General features: G+C 57.7%; 1 protein-coding gene across 5 annotated transcripts in view; it reads left to right on the top strand.

Annotated features, from left to right (window-relative positions):
- The window catches only part of HDLBP (high density lipoprotein binding protein), a 68,530-nt gene extending 53,180 nt beyond the window's left edge, over positions 1-15,350 (top strand). For all 5 annotated transcript variants that reach the window (XM_038574434.1, XM_038574435.1, XM_038574439.1 and 2 more), the window contains 16 exons: positions 217-321; positions 449-562; positions 1,403-1,489; positions 1,629-1,760; positions 4,139-4,357; positions 6,811-7,032; positions 7,114-7,332; positions 8,042-8,180; positions 9,685-9,839; positions 10,884-10,988; positions 11,141-11,275; positions 12,244-12,387; positions 13,712-13,897; positions 14,298-14,414; positions 14,651-14,779; positions 14,891-15,350. In XM_038574434.1, the coding sequence (XP_038430362.1) occupies positions 217-321; positions 449-562; positions 1,403-1,489; positions 1,629-1,760; positions 4,139-4,357; positions 6,811-7,032; positions 7,114-7,332; positions 8,042-8,180; positions 9,685-9,839; positions 10,884-10,988; positions 11,141-11,275; positions 12,244-12,387; positions 13,712-13,897; positions 14,298-14,414; positions 14,651-14,779; positions 14,891-14,977 (2,295 nt within the window). In that variant the 3' untranslated portion in view covers positions 14,978-15,350. The remainder of the gene's footprint in view (positions 1-216; positions 322-448; positions 563-1,402; positions 1,490-1,628; positions 1,761-4,138; positions 4,358-6,810; positions 7,033-7,113; positions 7,333-8,041; positions 8,181-9,684; positions 9,840-10,883; positions 10,989-11,140; positions 11,276-12,243; positions 12,388-13,711; positions 13,898-14,297; positions 14,415-14,650; positions 14,780-14,890) is intronic.
- The last annotated feature ends 796 nt before the right edge of the window (positions 15,351-16,146 follow it).

Below are 16,146 nucleotides of genomic sequence, written 5' to 3'. Positions count from 1 at the left end.
TCAGTTGAAGAGTCGGTCCTATGCTTGTTGAATTGCACCTCATTCAGGAGAATAACGCTCAGCCTGTGTTGTTGGGGAAACAGGTGTCCTCTAGTGGGTGCTCTCCACTAGCCGGTGACTCCTGGGAATACTTCAGAGCAGTGCTGTGCTGCCCGGGCTCCCCGGGCTCCTGGGAGCCCCTCGCTCTAATGTCATATACTTGAATTTTGTTTTTAGGAAAACGAGCGCACCAAGGACCTGATCATTGAGCAGAGATTCCATCGCACAATCATTGGGCAGAAGGGTGAACGGATCCGTGAAATTCGTGACAAATTCCCAGAGGTAAAGATCTCCCGGTGGAATTCTTCAGGCCCTCTAGAGGGGATTAATTGGCACTTGGAGAGATTCAGGATTTTGGAATCTAGTCGTTACCAGTAACCGAAGTTGAATTTGTGATGTTTTTTTGCAGGTTATCATCAACTTTCCAGACCCAGCACAAAAAAGTGATATTGTTCAACTCAGAGGGCCCAAGAATGAGGTGGAAAAATGCACAAAATACATGCAGAAGATGGTGGCAGATCTGGTAGGGGGATGTTTTCCATCCTCTGTTGTGATGGCGTTACCGGTGGCAGAGAGGCATGGGGCTCGTGTCCCATCAGAACCCCTGCTGCAGGGAGCACCCTGGGGCACTGCAGTGGTCTGCCGTCGACGTAGTGGTGCCATCCCTCTTTACCCCAGGTGTTTAGACTGGCAGAAACTGTTAGGACTTGAGTGTGCCGTGGAATTAAAGCGGGGTGCCAGGTTCCTTGTTTCCTCGAGGGCTCTTCAGCCATCTGGATAAATTGTCCCATCCCGTCAGGAGGGGGATTTGCATAGGCAGTGTGGAGAGCCATTCGTTGATTTGTTACCTTCTTAAGAAGCTGGGATGGGAACAAGCAGTTTGGAAAGTGCTGAGGGTGGTTATGGATGAGAAGGCTGCAGATGGGCTCATGCTTCTTTGGTTTCTCGTGGGGCTCGGGCCGAGCTCACAACTGCCCCAGAGGGGCGGGGTCTGTGTGCCACCTCGATGCGTGTAGTGGGCTCACTTGTCTCAGCATGGTGGCCAGGACTCCCTCCTACCCAGATGTCAGGTGGGCACTGGCACGTTCTAACCCACTGCTTCTGGGTTACGGAGCTTGCGTTGAGCCGGTGGCAAGTTCCATTGGGAGCCACTTTTTATAAAGGTGGCTTTGCGTCAGTCGACAGCAGCCCACCAGGTTAGCTAGTTGTCGGGTAAGCTGTCCTCCCGTGGGAAGGTCAGAGGTCCTAGTGGGAGACAAGCGTGTGTGTTGTAATAGCGAGTCCTGTCATACTCCCTTCCGGATGAAGGGACACTTTGCTGACCAGCATGATGGCTAATTGTGTCACCTCTTTTGTTTTTAAGGTGGAAAATAGCTATTCAATTTCTGTTCCGATCTTCAAACAATTTCACAAGAACATCATTGGGAAAGGAGGCGCAAACATTAAGAAGGTGACCCCTGAATCCTGGCTCCCCTCGCCCTGTGCCATTCTGGCTCAGCATCGCAGGAGGGGAGCCTTACTTTCCAGCCCTGGGCTCCCAAGTGTCTCAGCTGGGAAGCCGCTTCTCATGTTTCTCCGTCTCCTTGTAGATTCGGGAAGAAAGCAACACTAAGATTGACCTTCCAGCTGAGAACAGCAATTCAGAGACCATTATCATCACAGGCAAGCGGGCCAACTGTGAGGCCGCCCGGAGCCGCATCCTGTCCATCCAAAAAGACCTGGTAATGGGGTGTTGGGTGACCGGGCACGCACCGGGCTCCCCAGCCCCCGAGGTTGATAGCCTGGGGTTCGGGCAAGCGGGGTGGGGGAGGCCAGCTCTCCCCACGGCAGTGCCAGGCCCGTGGCGGTGCTCACTACCAGGCCTGACCAGTAGCACTGCACATGAGTGCTTGGAAGTCATCTGCTCCGCGAGGCAGAACAGTAAATTTCTTTTCAATTTTTGAAAAATTAATGTGCAAGGAACTGCTTGTTTACTAACGTGTACAGCTGGACGAGTTTTGACAGATGTTGTACCTCCATGGGCTCTCCGTAGTCCAGCTAGTGAGCACATCCCCCACCCGGAGATGGCCTCCTGCCCCTTCGGTACCTCCCTCTGTCCTGCCCGCCCCTGGCCCCCCTCTGCCTGTCCAGTCCTTCGTCTGCTTTCTGCCACGGGGGATTAGGTCCAGCTGCCTACATCGTTGTACAGAAGAAATCGTGGTGTTTGCTCTCAGAGCTCTAGGTGCTTTCACCTGGAGAAGTGTTGGGATGCGTCTGTGTTGTCTTGTGTGTCTGTACTGTTTTGTTTCGTCGCTGGGTGATAGGTCCCTATGTGGACATATCACGTTGCTTTTCGCCTAAGACTTACAGGTTTTCTTTCAAGAGATTTTTATTTACGATGTCAAGGTTTTTAGCATAGAATTTTTCATAATACTCCCCAGATTGTGCTTTCACTGTGGTGAGGTCTTTCATGTTCCTGATATAGATAACTTCCGTCATTATAAAATTACCTTTTTCTACTTCTGGTAGTGGTCTTTGTTCTGAGATACACTTCTTTTCATTAAAGTAGGTTTCTTTTAGGCATCTTGCTTTTTTTATTCAATCTGATAATTTCTGCTTTTTAAAGACCTTATTTATTAGCGGGAGGAGGAGCAGTGAGAAAGGGACAAGCCGACTCTGCTGAACACAATGCCCCACGCAGGGCTTGATCTCATGACCCTAAGATCATGACCTGAGCCAAAATCAACACTGAGACCTTAACCTACTGAGCTACCCAGGCGCCCCAGTCTCTGCCTTTTAAATAGAGGCGTTTGCATTTAATTACATTAGTAATTCTTCGTATCATGTGTTATGAGGTACATGTTTCGCTACATATATGTAGTAAGTGTGGTTAGATGTCAGTTTTTAGCTTTTAGAACTGTGGAAAATGTAACAAAATTTACCACCTTAGTGTACACCGAGGGGCATCAAATGCGTTCACTGTTGTGTGACTGTCACCGTCATCTCCAGCACGTTCTCATCTCCTCAAACAGAAAACGTACATGTAAACACCTCCCCGACCCACTGGTCACCTTGACGTGGTAGTTTTATGGAGCTGGGTTTTGGTGCACCGTCTTGCATTTGTTTTCTATTTGTTCCATCTACTTTGCTCTCTTTTTCTGCCTGCTTTAGGATTTAAAACGATAATCTTATTCCTTTTATCTCCTTTTGTGGCTTATTGGACGTGGCTTTTATTGTAGTGATCGTATTAGGGTTTCTAGTGTCTATCCTCCCCCTAGACCCTGTCTCCAAGTGACTGTGCTGGTTGCAGGGCAGCCTGAGAGGCTGCAAGACCTGTGCCCTCACCCCCGCACGTCCCCTTCATCACCCAAGTCTCTCTGTCTGCATCCCCAGCCTCCAGGCCCCACAGCGTGTCGCTGCTTCACACTGGCTGCTTGCACTCAGTATAAAGTAGTAAGTGGGGTCATGCAGTCGCAGTGTGTTTAGCTTTGTAACGAAGTGCTAGACCGTCTTCCAGTGAGACTGTGCCTTTGAGATACTTTGCTCCTTTTCGGGCTCGCTCTTAAGACACGTGAGGTGTGGGGGTCACAGCAGTGCCTGGTTTTGAGCATCCCTGCCCACCCCCAAGCTGAGGCCCTCCTGCTCCCAGTGGCTCAGTGTTGATGGTGCTGTGCCCTGCGGTCCCTTCTCACGTGACGCCGGGCTCTTCCCATCCCACGCACAGGTCAGCCTGGGAGCAGTCTTCCACTCCCGGGGCTTCTGCCAGCCTGGTCTCGCCAGGCCGTCGGGTCCCCTTGCTTGCTTCCTGTCCCCGGTGTCAACACCCCTGGTTCTTGTGGAGGGTAAATTTGTTCCCTGTTGTTTCACCTTAATGGAGGCAGGGTTTTAATAGGAGAGGCTCACGATCCGTGGGCATCTGGGTGGTGTCTCCTTGGGCACTGAGAGGACTAAAAAAGTGAAGCTGCTCCCTGGTGGGACCTGGAGACTTTCCTTGTATGCGGTGTGAACCGCTTGTGCCCCCAGCCCACGTCCACCCACACACGTGCCCACAAGGGCTCCAGGCCCCTCTGCATGGGCGTGCCATCCCGTGTCCCACACCTCACAGACTGTGTCCTTTCAGGCCAACATAGCTGAGCTGGAGGTCTCGATTCCTGCCAAGCTGCATAACTCCCTCATCGGCACGAAGGGCCGCTTGATCCGCTCCATCATGGAGGAGTGCGGCGGGGTGCACATTCACTTCCCTGTGGAGGGCTCGGGAAGTGACACAGTTGTCATCAGGGGCCCCGCCTCGGACGTGGAGAAGGCCAAGAAGCAGCTCCTGCACCTGGCCGAGGAAAAGGTGAGCCTCACGCCTGGGGGCGGTGACGCTGTGTCTGTCCCTTGTTAGAAATCCTTGCCTTGTCCTGGTGGCAGGTCAGGAAATTGCTTCAGATACCTTTGTGTGTCTTTGATTTTGCTGCTGCAGAACAGAGGGCCTTGGCAGGTCGAATGCCTACCTCATGTGATAGGGAAAACTGGTTTGGCTTACGGGGTTTTGTTTTGTTAACGTATATGAGAGCGAGCGAGAGCTCACAAGCAAGGGGAGAGGGAGGGGCAGGCTCAGTCTCCCCCCACCAGAGCAGGGAGTCCAGTGTGGGACTCGATCCCAGGCCCCAGAGATAATGGCCTGAGCTGAAGACAGACGCTTAAACAATTGAGCCACCTAGGCGCCCTTGTTTTTTTTTAAAGTATGGTTTATAGACGCTAAAACCTCCCTTTCCTTGGCATATACACCTGACGTTGGTAAGCATACACAAACTCACGTGACCATCCCTGCAGTGGCAGTGTTTTGGCCATCACCCCCTAAAATTCTGCATGGAATCACCTTTGCCTCCTTGTCAGGACCCACGTGTGGGTCTGTTTCTGGACTCTGCTGTGTCCCCGAAACGGCACAGGGAGGGGATGGCTGGCAGAGCCCTTCAGCTTCGTGCTCTGGCTCTTGTACATCTTTGCCTTTCTGTGCGGATTGGGAGCCAGCTTCACGGTTTCCGGGGGCGGGGGTGGTGGTGGTCCTGCTTGATTTCGGCTGGGACTGTGTTGCATCTAAAGATCAGACTGGGGAGAGTCGACAGCTCAAGAATTCAAGGTTTTCCAGTCTGCGTTCTTCAAGTTTAAGTCTTTGATTTTTCATAGGGGTTTTGTAGTTTTCTAGCATGAGGGTCTCATTCATATTTTGTTTGATTTAAATCCTCAGTTTTGCATTCCATCGCTGTCCTGAATGGTACTTTGTCATTCACTTTAATTTCCGGTTTCTATAGCATGTAGAAACACGTTCGACTTTTTTATATTGGCCTTGTCTTACGCATCTGGGTTAAAGTTCAGTAACCCAGTCACTTTTCAGTTCCAGTAACTTTTTTTGGTAGATTCTTGTGAGTTTTCTGAGTAAAATATATCTTCTCTGATTAGACAGCTGATGTTTCTCTTGCTGACCCGTATGCCTGCAGGTGTGGCCTTACTGTGTTGCCTGGGCCTCTGGCACGGTGGAGTAGCAGCAGGGAGAGGGGACAGCCGTGCCTCGTTGGTGAACTTGGGGGAAAGTGCTCAGTCCCTCACTTGAGTGGGAAGTGAGCTGTGGGTCTCCGTCAGGTTGAGGAAGTTTCCTCTTCTGCCACAAGTTTGCTGAGAGCTCCTGTGGGAACGGGGGTGGGACTTTGTAGGAGCTTCTCTGTATCTGTCCACACGATAACCTGGTTTCCGTTTTTTTAAGCATATGTATTAGATTTTTTTTTAAGTGTTTTTTGTTTGTTTAACACTTAAGCAAACTTGCGTTTCTGGGATGACCCCACTTGGTTTAAGTGTGCTGTCCTTCATCATGTTGCTGGGCTGGGCTGACCTAGCTCGTTAACTTTTTATTTATTTTTTAAATTTTCTTTAGATTTTTATTTATTCATGAGAGACACACAGAAGGATAGAGGCAGAGACACAGGCAGAGGGAGAAGCAGGCTCCATGCAGGGACCTCCAGGATCAGGCCCCTTGGGCTGAAGGCGGCGCTAAACCGCTGAGCCACCCGGGCTGCCCCGTTCATTAACTTTTTAACACGCTGCTGTTTGCCAGTGTCTGTGTCTGAAGATGAGTCGATTTTCTCGAGGGTGTTTGGAAAAGCGGCATTTGAAAGATAACAAAATTCATTTGTTCATTACTGTTGAGCATGCTGCAGACCCTCTTTTCTTTTCCTTTGTGTTTCCTCATGCCGTGGGCCAGGTTGCAGGACACAAGGAAGGAGAGGAAAGGGTGTCGTGTGGGTCTGAGTCCGCCTGGAGGCGCATGTGCTCTTCCTGCTGAATCTGCCGGAGGAGCTGGCGTCCTCAAAGGGTGTCCTGTCGGGGCCTTTGCTGAGCCTTGGCCTTTTGGTGTCAGATGAGGGCCTTGGCTGCCTTGCGTCTCTGCACGGCTGGCCTTGGGCTGCGCTGCAGCACGAGCAGTGGAAGGGCTGGACTCGGGGAGGAGCCAGAGTGCCGTGGGCTTAGCCACTGTGCAGATGCGCCCCCTCTCCCCAGCACCCCGAGGCTGCACTCACCGGTCCTCCCTGTGGACGGGAGTGGCCTGTGAGGGCTGGACCGCTGCGGGTGGTGGCCGGCCTGGGCTCTGCGTGCACAAGCTCTGAGCCATCTCGGTGTCTCTGGACGGCAGAGGGGGCTTTACTTCCCGTCTGGGTTTCGGTGAGGCCGTTGTTGTCTGGGCCTCCGTATTCACCTGCTCAGTGTACCAGGCAGGTAGCATCAGGCCAGTGTACCCGGGGTTGGTCTCCACAGCAAACCAAGAGCTTCACCGTTGACATCCGCGCGAAGCCAGAATACCACAAGTTCCTCATTGGCAAAGGGGGTGGCAAGATCCGCAAGGTACGTGACAACACTGGAGCCCGCATCATATTCCCGACGGCCGAGGACAAGGACCAGGACCTCATCACCATCATAGGGAAGGAGGACGCTGTCAGGGAGGCCCAGAAGGAGCTGGAGGCCCTCATTCAGAACCTGGTAAGGCCCGTGGAGCCGTGCCGTGGCGGTCCTCAGGCAGGGTCGGCGGGTCCCTTACTCTCCCTGCCCTCGATGCCATAGGACAACGTGGTGGAAGACTGCATGCTAGTGGACCCCAAGCACCACCGCCATTTCGTCATCCGGAGAGGCCAGGTCTTGCGGGAGATCGCCGAAGAGTATGGTGGGGTGATGGTGAGCTTCCCGCGCTCTGGCACACAGAGCGATAAAGTCACCCTCAAGGGTGCCAAGGACTGTGTGGAGGCGGCCAAGAAGCGCATCCAGGAGATCATCGAGGACCTGGTAGGTGTCTGGGAGGGTGGCGGGGCTCTCGGCCTCAACACCCAGGGGCAAACAGAGGGAGTGGCTGGGGCTCTTCGGTTCTCAGCCTCTGGCCTCCGTCTACTGCCCCAAACAGCAGCTTTTTAAAACACATGATGGAATCCAATCTGCACGAGGAACCAGTCTCTCCCTGCAAGGGAAGAAGGGAGATGGAGGGGGCGGGCCTGTCAGTGAACCCACCTGTTTGGGGTTTTCTACATCAGCCCTGAGGGAGCTTCCCTCTCCTGGCGCCCCCTTGCTGTGGCCTTAGACCTACTTTCCCGACCGTCAGGCCCAGCGCCTCCTCGTGGAGTCACAGCCACAGCAGTCAGGTCACTGGCCCACGTGGCCACCCTTGAGGGGCGGCACCCAACGGTGATGTGTGCCGGGGGGCTCTGTGTCCAGAGACAGGAAAGGGCTGTACTCGCACTCTGGGTGGCGGCCAGCCTTGCTGCCATTTGCCGACAGTTGTCAGTACTTCCTTAGTCTCTGAGCAACATGGCACCAGGAGGCCTCCCCGTTGGGTCCTGCCCCGCACCCCTCCTCGGTCCACCCTGTCGTTCTGGAGCACTGGAGGTGTCTGTAGAGGACTGAGTGGGTGCAGATGTGACTGGCCCTCAGCCATTAACCTTTGCCTTTATTTTTTCCTTTCTTGCTGTGCCCACCCCACCCCACTCCACCCCACCCCCAGGAAGCCCAGGTGACCATAGAATGTGCCATACCCCAGAAGTTTCATCGCTCTGTCATGGGCCCCAAAGGTTCCAGAATCCAGCAGATTACTCGGGACTATAATGTTCAGATTAAGTTCCCAGACAGAGAGGAGAACCCAGGTGGGTCCCAGCGGTGAGCTCTGTGCTGAGTGGGGAAGCAGGTGTGTGCCTGAGCCCCGCCTGGGGCTGCGTCCTGCCCTGTGCTGCAGTGCGGTGGGCTGCGCGGGACTTGTTCCACAGGTTCTCTAAGGGGTGGGCTCTATCAGCTCCTGCAGGGCGATGGGTGCCCTTCCGGTGTCCACAGGCTCGCAGCTAGTGACCAGGCAAAAGGAGGGCAAAGCACCTGTGGCCCCAGAGACAGCGAACCCGCCCCCCACCCCCGACCCCCCACTCAGCCACGCCTTGAGTTTGGTTCTCAGTTTTCCCACAGGTCCCGAGTAACGTGTGTGATGTGCTGCTTCTGCTGCAGCTGCCTGTCCCCCTGCATCCCTCCTTGGCAGGCCTCGTGCCTTGTGAGGCAGGCAGCCCCATCGGCCCCAGCGTTGGCTTGGTTCTGTGTGCCCCAGAGACGGGGTGGGGTGGTAGGCAGTCCCGAGGCGACGTTCTGAGAGCCGTCTCCCACTTTGTTGGCCGGTCACTGTTGACGTGTGCAGTCCAGTTGGTGACCATGCGGCCTCCTGGGTCCACTCCACGTGCTCCGTCCTCTCCGGAGCTTGTCGTGGCCATAGAAGCTCCTCTGTTCCCCTGAGTACAGATGCTTTTGGGTAGGTATGAAGGATATCGCATAGGGTAGAGATCTCAGTATCCAGACTGTGTTCTCTCCCCGTACACCCTTCACACGGTCACTCGCTCTGAGTCATTTGCGTGTACTTTTTTTTTTTTTTTTTAAGTTTTTTTATTTATTCACGAGAGACACAGAGAGAGGCAGAGACACACACAGGCAGAGGGAGAAGCAGGCTCCATGCAGGGAGCCCGACGAGGGACTCGATCCCGGGTCTCCAGGATCACGCCCTGGGCCGAAGGTGGTGCCAAAGCCACCCGGGCTGCCCCATTTGCGTGTACTTTTAACCCTTGTTTGGGAGAACTGGCACGCGCCTCAGAATCCGATCTGACCGCATGTGATCCTGTTCGCGAATTCTGTTGGTGTTGAAATTCTGTCTGGAATGTGTCTGCAGAGCCCGACCCTCCCCCAGCCGCGTGCAGGACCGATGGCTTAGGCCATCCTCTCTTGCTTGCTCGCTCTTGTTCCTGAACCTTGCTTTTGTGTTCAGGTGCACACTGGTCCCCACCAGCCGGCCGCGGCGGCCCATTTCATGTTCCTTCTCTCTCGAGGCTTGCTCTCTCGCTTCCTGGCACCAGAGGCTCCCCTCTTCCCTCCCAGCCTGTGTCACAGGCCCCTCTGTGCAGCCGTGTCCCAACCCTGGGGCTTGGTCTGTAGTCTCTGTGCCCTGCAGACACACTGACCACCATGCAGCACACTTCCCCTGTGCCAGCCTCCCAGGTAGCCTGGGCATTCGGGTCTTCCCTCCCCCACCTGCCAGCACGTGGCGGGTGCTCCACAGGTGTTGGCATTGAGCGTGCCGAGTCAGCACCTTGAGCTGGCCCCCTCCCCCCGTCTCCCCAGTTCACAGCGTCGAGCCGCCAGTCCAGGAGAACGGTGACGATGCCGGAGACGGGAGGGATGCCAAAGAGGCCGACCCCGGCTCCCCTAGGAGGTGTGACATCATCATCATCTCTGGCCGGAAAGAAAAGTGTGAGGCCGCCAAGGAAGCCCTTGAGGTGGGTGCGGCCTGCTGCCCTCGTGGAGGCATGGGCCTGGACCTTGTGCGCTGATGCTGCCCTGAGCACCTGGGCTCGCACTCTGGGGGGCATAGCGCCCGCCACCCACCCCGGGGGGTGTGGACTGGCACGGAACTGACAGGTTTCGGTGACAGCAGGGGGGAGTGTGGTCTCCAGCCTCGGTTCCCTTTTCCATAGCGTTGTGACCCCAATCTGGCTCAGGCTTGTGAGAATGAGCAAGTGCTTACCTGAGTGCCACTTACCTGTTGGGCACTGTTTTAAGTGTTACAGGACCTCGGTGTGGAAGATCGTGCTTATGTGGGGTGGACGGAGGAGCAAAATAATCTCAGGTGTCAAGTGATGGTTAAACGGGACTGTGGAAGTGAAGGGTGGGTGGGGGGCGGGAAGCAGTGGGGCCGGAGCGGAGGCAGAACAGGGGAGCCGGTGTCCCCTGCTGTCGTCCCTGCAGCCCACCTGGCTTGGCCACAGGCTGTCCTTGCCGTCAGTGAGGCCGGGAGTCAGGGCCAGCTTCAGTGTGTGAGCCCCCTGTTCCCACCCTGGGCCTCGGGGTGCTCTGTGCTTCTTGGGTTTGGTTTGTTCTGTTTCTGGCTATGGCCTGCCACGTTTAAGAGCAGAGGCTTGGGGCGATGGTCTGAAAGTTTGCTCTGTTGGCATTAATCTTACATAATGGATTCCATGGGGTTTTTCATTTGAGAGAGAGCTTGTCTAGGATCGGGGGTGGGGGAGGCAGAGGGGGAGAGAGAACCCCAAGCCGACCCCGCAAGTGTGGAGCCTGCTGCGGGACTCGATCCCAGGACCGAGATCGAGACCTGAGCCGAAATCGAGTCCGATGTTAACCAAGTGAGCCACCCAGGGAGCCCCGCGTTCCATGCTCTTTTCTTCTGTTTTCCTTGAGTTAAAACCTGGGGGGCGTCCTGAGCCTAGGTGAGCAGCAGGGAAGGTTCCAGGAAGCTCTCTAATTCTCACGGGGTCGCTGTGCTCCGAGCTTGCTTTCAGGCCTGCCCCTGACCGTCTTCCCTGCAGGCGCTGGTTCCTGTCACCATCGAAGTGGAGGTGCCCTTTGACCTTCACCGGTACATCATTGGGCAGAAGGGGAGCGGGATCCGAAAGATGATGGACGAGTTCGAGGTACAGCAGTTTGCGGCTCTTCCTTGGAGCCCCGCTGGCAGCTGGCGCCCTTGGCCGTGTGCCCTGTTCCTGCTCTTAGCGCCGCAGCACGGTGCCCCCCTTTCTTCTCGCGGGACCCTGTCTGCATCAGGTCTGCCCCTGTCTCCGTGTAGGTGAACATCCACGTGCCGGCGCCGGAACTGCAGTCCGACATCATCGCCATCACCGGCCTCGCCGCCAATTTGGACCGGGCCAAGGCTGGGTTGCTGGAGCGCGTGAAGGAGCTGCAGGCCGAGCAGGAAGACCGGGTGGGTGTCCGTCGGCCGCGGGGGCGTCCTCCAGAGCCGTGGCCCTCAGCCCGAGCCCCACCAGCACCCTGGTCACGCTGCAGCCGGGTGGCAGGAGGCACACCTGGCCAGCCTGCCACGGTTTGCGTCCAGAGGCCTTGCTGTCAGGGGAGCTTTTCTTCAGACGCAGTGTTACGGGCGTGGCACTTTCCTCTTCCGTGTAACCGCAGCAGAGTTAGATTTCCTCTTAATTAGCGCTTTTTTTCCCAAAGTAAACGTGCCATGTTGTGGTGCCTCCAACCGCACAGGAAAGGTAAGGTTGGAGAGGCCCGGGAGCCGTTGCTGCGAAAGACCCCAAACGTGAGTGGTGTGGTCCAGGGCGGGCGTCAGCGGGCCCACGTGGACCTTCCCACTGCACGGTTTCCCTGCCCTGAGGAGGGTTTGAGACCCACCTCCCCCCTGTAGGGCTGGTGTTTGAAGGGTTTCCTGCGTGGTGCACGGTGAGGCTGGGTGTCGTGACCGCCTGAAGCCCTGTCACAGGCGATGCGGGTGACGGGCTCCTGCAGGGCAGACTCCCTAGAGTCGTGAAGGGATGGGGCCCGCACAGCTGCGTGTGTTTCCCGGTCTCAGCCTCTGGCCTGCTCTTGTACCCCAGCCTTGAAAGACGCCCCGGAACACGCTCCTACTTACTCATCAGATCCCTGCTAAACCAGCCCGAAAGTTGAGCTTAGAGCTCGCCATGTGCCGGCCTTGTCCGTGCCCAGGGGTCCTTTTCCGAAGGGTCTGCGTACTTGGTCACAGTGGGTCCTTGAACTGGGGGTACAGGGTGGCCCAGTGGCCAACAGGAAAGCTGTGTCTTTTGTTCTGTCACTGAGGATACCTGGGTGGTCCAGGACCAAGCGGAGGGGGCGGTGGCCTGTGGCTGCGCGTGCCGGTGAAGGTCATCCTTCGGGGGTAGTTGGACAACTCTGCTCTTGTCTCGTCTGTAGGCTTTAAGGAGCTTTAAACTGAGCGTCACGGTGGACCCCAAATACCATCCCAAAATTATTGGGAGAAAAGGGGCGGTGATTACACAGATCCGCTTGGAGCATGACGTGAACATCCAGTTTCCCGATAAGGACGATGGGAGCCAGGTGAGGATGACTGCTTGGGGCAGAAGGACTCTTGGAGCCTCCTCCTGACCCGGGAGCAGGGAGCGGGCAGCGGAGGGTGTGCCCAGGTGCGTGGGGAGTAGCAGGTCTCTGAGGAGCTGGTTTTGGCTCAGGCCTTGGGCCGCGTCTTGGGCCGCGTCAGCTGGGTGAGGTGTCCCTGTCCCACACCCCCTGGTCATTCCTGGTGGCAGGTGGGGCTCCAGCTGGGGCCTTCCCCCACAGTTGTCCTCACAGGTGGAGTCCCTCGGGGAGCACCACAGCCCCCGCCTCTCCACTCTGCCCTCTGCCCCCGGCCTGGCCCTGACCGTGCCCGCGGGCGTCCTTCTGTCTGCCTCTGCATCTCACCAACGTGTTTCCCCTGCTGCTGTTTTTTATTCCTTACTCTGGGCGTGAGCGAGCTGTACGCCCCACGCGGGGCTCGAACCATGACCCTGAGGTTGAGTGGCCTGCTCTGCCGCCTGAACCAGCCAGGCGCCCTCTGACTTTAATTTTTAATGTTTTTAATTCTGAGGATTTAGCTCTTCCAGCCTCTCGCCTTTGCTGTGTCTCTTTCTTTCAACTTTTCTACTTAAGTAGCACGTTTTTAGTTGTTATTTGGTGCTCAGGCCCCTGCGGTTGATGTTCCGCGAGCCAGAGAGGGTCAGGCGGCCTCGTTTTCTTCATACGCTCTTCTCTATGAAGATGACTTTGTTGGCAAAGGGTCGTGGTCGGTGTCTGGGGAGGTGCCCGTGGGGAGACCGGCTGCTGCTCCGTCTCCTGGAGTCTTCGCTGCCTGTTCTGGGCAGGTCTCGAGGCTTCTGCTCTTCTGTTTTGTTCTCTGGTCCTTTGGCCCCACTGTCCTGCAGGTGCACTGGTCTCCTGCCTTAAAGAATGTGGCTGACGGGCGTGATTCTGTTCTCACGTTTTCTTTATGCCTCGAGTCGCATCTGTGCTCACACTGTGCACGCGTCTGTGGGAGGGAGGCCGTGGGCTGGGCGCGCTGGGGCTGTGGGGCGCCGGCCACGGGGCCTGGGACCCTGTGTCCAGGGAGGCGCCTCCAGGTGCAGGGCCCGCGGTCCCCTCCTGTGCCTCGTGTCGGCCCCGGCGCTCTGCCCCCACCCGCAGCTTTCGTTTCCCGTGCGCGTCCTTAGTAGGGGCGGGGCGGGGCGGGAACCGACGGGCTCCGTGGGCCCGGCACTCTTTGCGCCTGCCTCGCGCGGCCAGTGGCGCCTCTCGTCACCTCGCAGAGCTGCGTCTGCGGTGGTGGGGCTCCCAGCCTGGGATCCCTAGGAGCGTCCCCTCTCCTGACGGGTTTTTCCTTTCTCAGCCCCAGGACCAAATTACGATCACAGGGTATGAAAAGAACACGGAAGCGGCCCGGGACGCCATTTTGAAAATTGTGGGTGAACTTGAACAGATGGTTTCTGAGGACGTCCCGCTGGACCACCGCGTTCACGCCCGCATCATCGGCGCCCGCGGCAAAGCCATCCGCAAAATCATGGATGAGTTCAAGGTGGGTCCCGGCCAAACGTGAAGGGCGTCCTCGAGTCCTGGAAGCCTGGTGGGTGGACGGTGCGTGCTTCCCGCTTCCCGCTCTGCCAGGTTCTTCCTTCCACGTGACGGTTGCCGGGTCCCCGGGGACTGCCGGGCTGCAGGCGCCCGGCTCTAGGTAGGCGAGGCGGCGTCCTGCACAGGCCTGCAGGGTGCACGCCCCCGCGTGGATCGGCGGCGGCTGTAGCTGGCCTGGTGTGCGCAGCTCTGACTCATGACCTTTGTCTCCTGAGAAAACAAGGCTAACTTGGGAAAACTTACTAAAGATCCATTTCCAGCCACACATAACCCTGAGCCTTTGGTCCAGAGACCCCAGACGGAGTGCTCAGAGCCACCTCAGCGGCTGTGTGTGCTCCTTCCAGGTGGACATTCGCTTCCCGCAGACTGGAGCCCCAGACCCCAACTGTGTCACCGTGACGGGGCTCCCAGAGAACGTGGAAGAAGCCATCGACCACATCCTCAACCTAGAGGAGGAATATGTGAGTTGTCGCTGGGCCACAGGCCTGTTCGCGGGACGCCCTGCCTCTCACTGGCCTGGGCCGGCTGGCAGAGGCCATGTGCGTCTGCTCCCAGAGGCAGGCCAGGCGCGGGGGATCCCCCGAGCAAGCCCTCGTGCTCAGGGCTTGCTCAGGGGACCCCCGAGTATGTGAGCCTAAGCGAGCATGGCCGCGTGCGCCCGTGCAGACTGACGCCCCCTCCCCACCTGTGCCCACAGCTGGCCGACGTGGTGGACAGCGAGTCACTGCAGGTGTACATGAAGCCACCGGCCCACGAGGAGTCCAAGGCACCATCCAAGGGCTTTGTGGTGCGGGACGCTCCCTGGACCGCTAACAGCAGCGAGAAGGTCAGCCGTGCCCTGCGTGGTGGGAGCGCCTGTGGGCGGTGCTTGGCCCTCCGCTGGGGAAGCTGCTCGGGCAGGAGTCCTTACTAAAGCTGTGCCCTCCTTCCCCTGCAGGCTCCGGATATGAGCAGCTCTGAAGAGTTTCCTAGCTTTGGGGCTCAGGTGGCCCCCAAGACCCTCCCATGGGGCCCCAAACGATAATGATCAAAAAGCAGAAAGCTCTCCAGCCTGCTGACCCAAACCCCACCACACATGGTTTGTTTCGATCTGACCCAGCGGCTGGACCCTCCATACATTGACGCTTCCCCCTCCCCGAGGTCTCGCAGTGAAGCCGGGCGCGCCAGCACCGCGCGTGCGCTCAGGATCTGCTCCCTGACACCTTTGCTCTGGGACGGCTCGCCACTGTTGTGAACACTAACGAGGTAATTGGACATTTCCCGATAAGCGTCCTGGCTCATCCAGCATGTCAGTAAGGCTCGGGCCTCCGCGATGAGAGCTGCACAGCTGTGGCTGAGTCTACTTCCTGTGTCATGACCTCAGGAAATAAATTTCCTTGACTTTATAAAAGCCAAAATGTTTGCCCTCTTCCTTTCCCGCTGCCTTTCCTCCCTCTGCCTGCCGTCCAGACCCTCCTTGTTGAATGCAGTCCACCTTCCAGCTGCCAAAAAGCCCTCTTAGCGCAGACGCAGGGTGGGGAGGAGGACCAGTGTGCACGCTGGGAGCGCCCACACCCAAAGGAGAGCCGCAGAGGGTGACCCAGGTTCTCGGGCGGTCGTGGCTTTACACGCGTTGGGGCCTGAAAGCACCAAGTGTCTCCACTGCTGCACCACACGGCACTGGAGACCCCAAGCCTGGTGAGCGACGCCTGGAGGCGGGTCTGCCGTGGCTGCCACGGTGGCCCCGTTGGCCCGAGAGACATGACACGGCGGGGTGGCCCCCAGGGCAGAGGCGCAGCCCCCGCTGCTCCCCCGGGCCCACCCGCACACATGCCAGGGGGCAGTCCCCTCCCTCCTACCTCAGCCCGCGCGGCGTGGTCCCTGGCGCTCAGCCTCTCGGCTTAGCGGTTCCTGCTGGCGGCACGTCGGCTGCGCACTGGGGCCCCCGGGCTGCCCTCGGACTCGCGCCCCGTGCCGTGAGCGGCTCCCGGGACGTGGCTCGGAGAGGCAGGCTGCGTGGCCCCGGGGCAGAGAGGGGCCCCGTCGGCGGGGCCGGAGGAGCGGGTGCGGATCTGGGAGGCTCTGCCCTTCGGGGCTGCGCGGCGGGCGACGTTGGGGTCAGACCCGTGCCCCGAGGCCGCTGTGTCCGCTCGGAGAGGAGAGGCCCGGGCGGCGCCGAGGCACTCGTGTGCCCTGTCGTGTGGGAAGGACGAC

This window comes from Canis lupus, chromosome 25 (assembly GCF_011100685.1).
Source record: "Canis lupus familiaris isolate Mischka breed German Shepherd chromosome 25, alternate assembly UU_Cfam_GSD_1.0, whole genome shotgun sequence".
In the NCBI taxonomy this organism is placed as follows: Eukaryota; Metazoa; Chordata; class Mammalia; order Carnivora; family Canidae; genus Canis; species Canis lupus.
The sequence above is the reverse complement of the archived record's forward strand: the minus strand, read 5'-3'. Positions and strand labels throughout refer to the sequence as shown.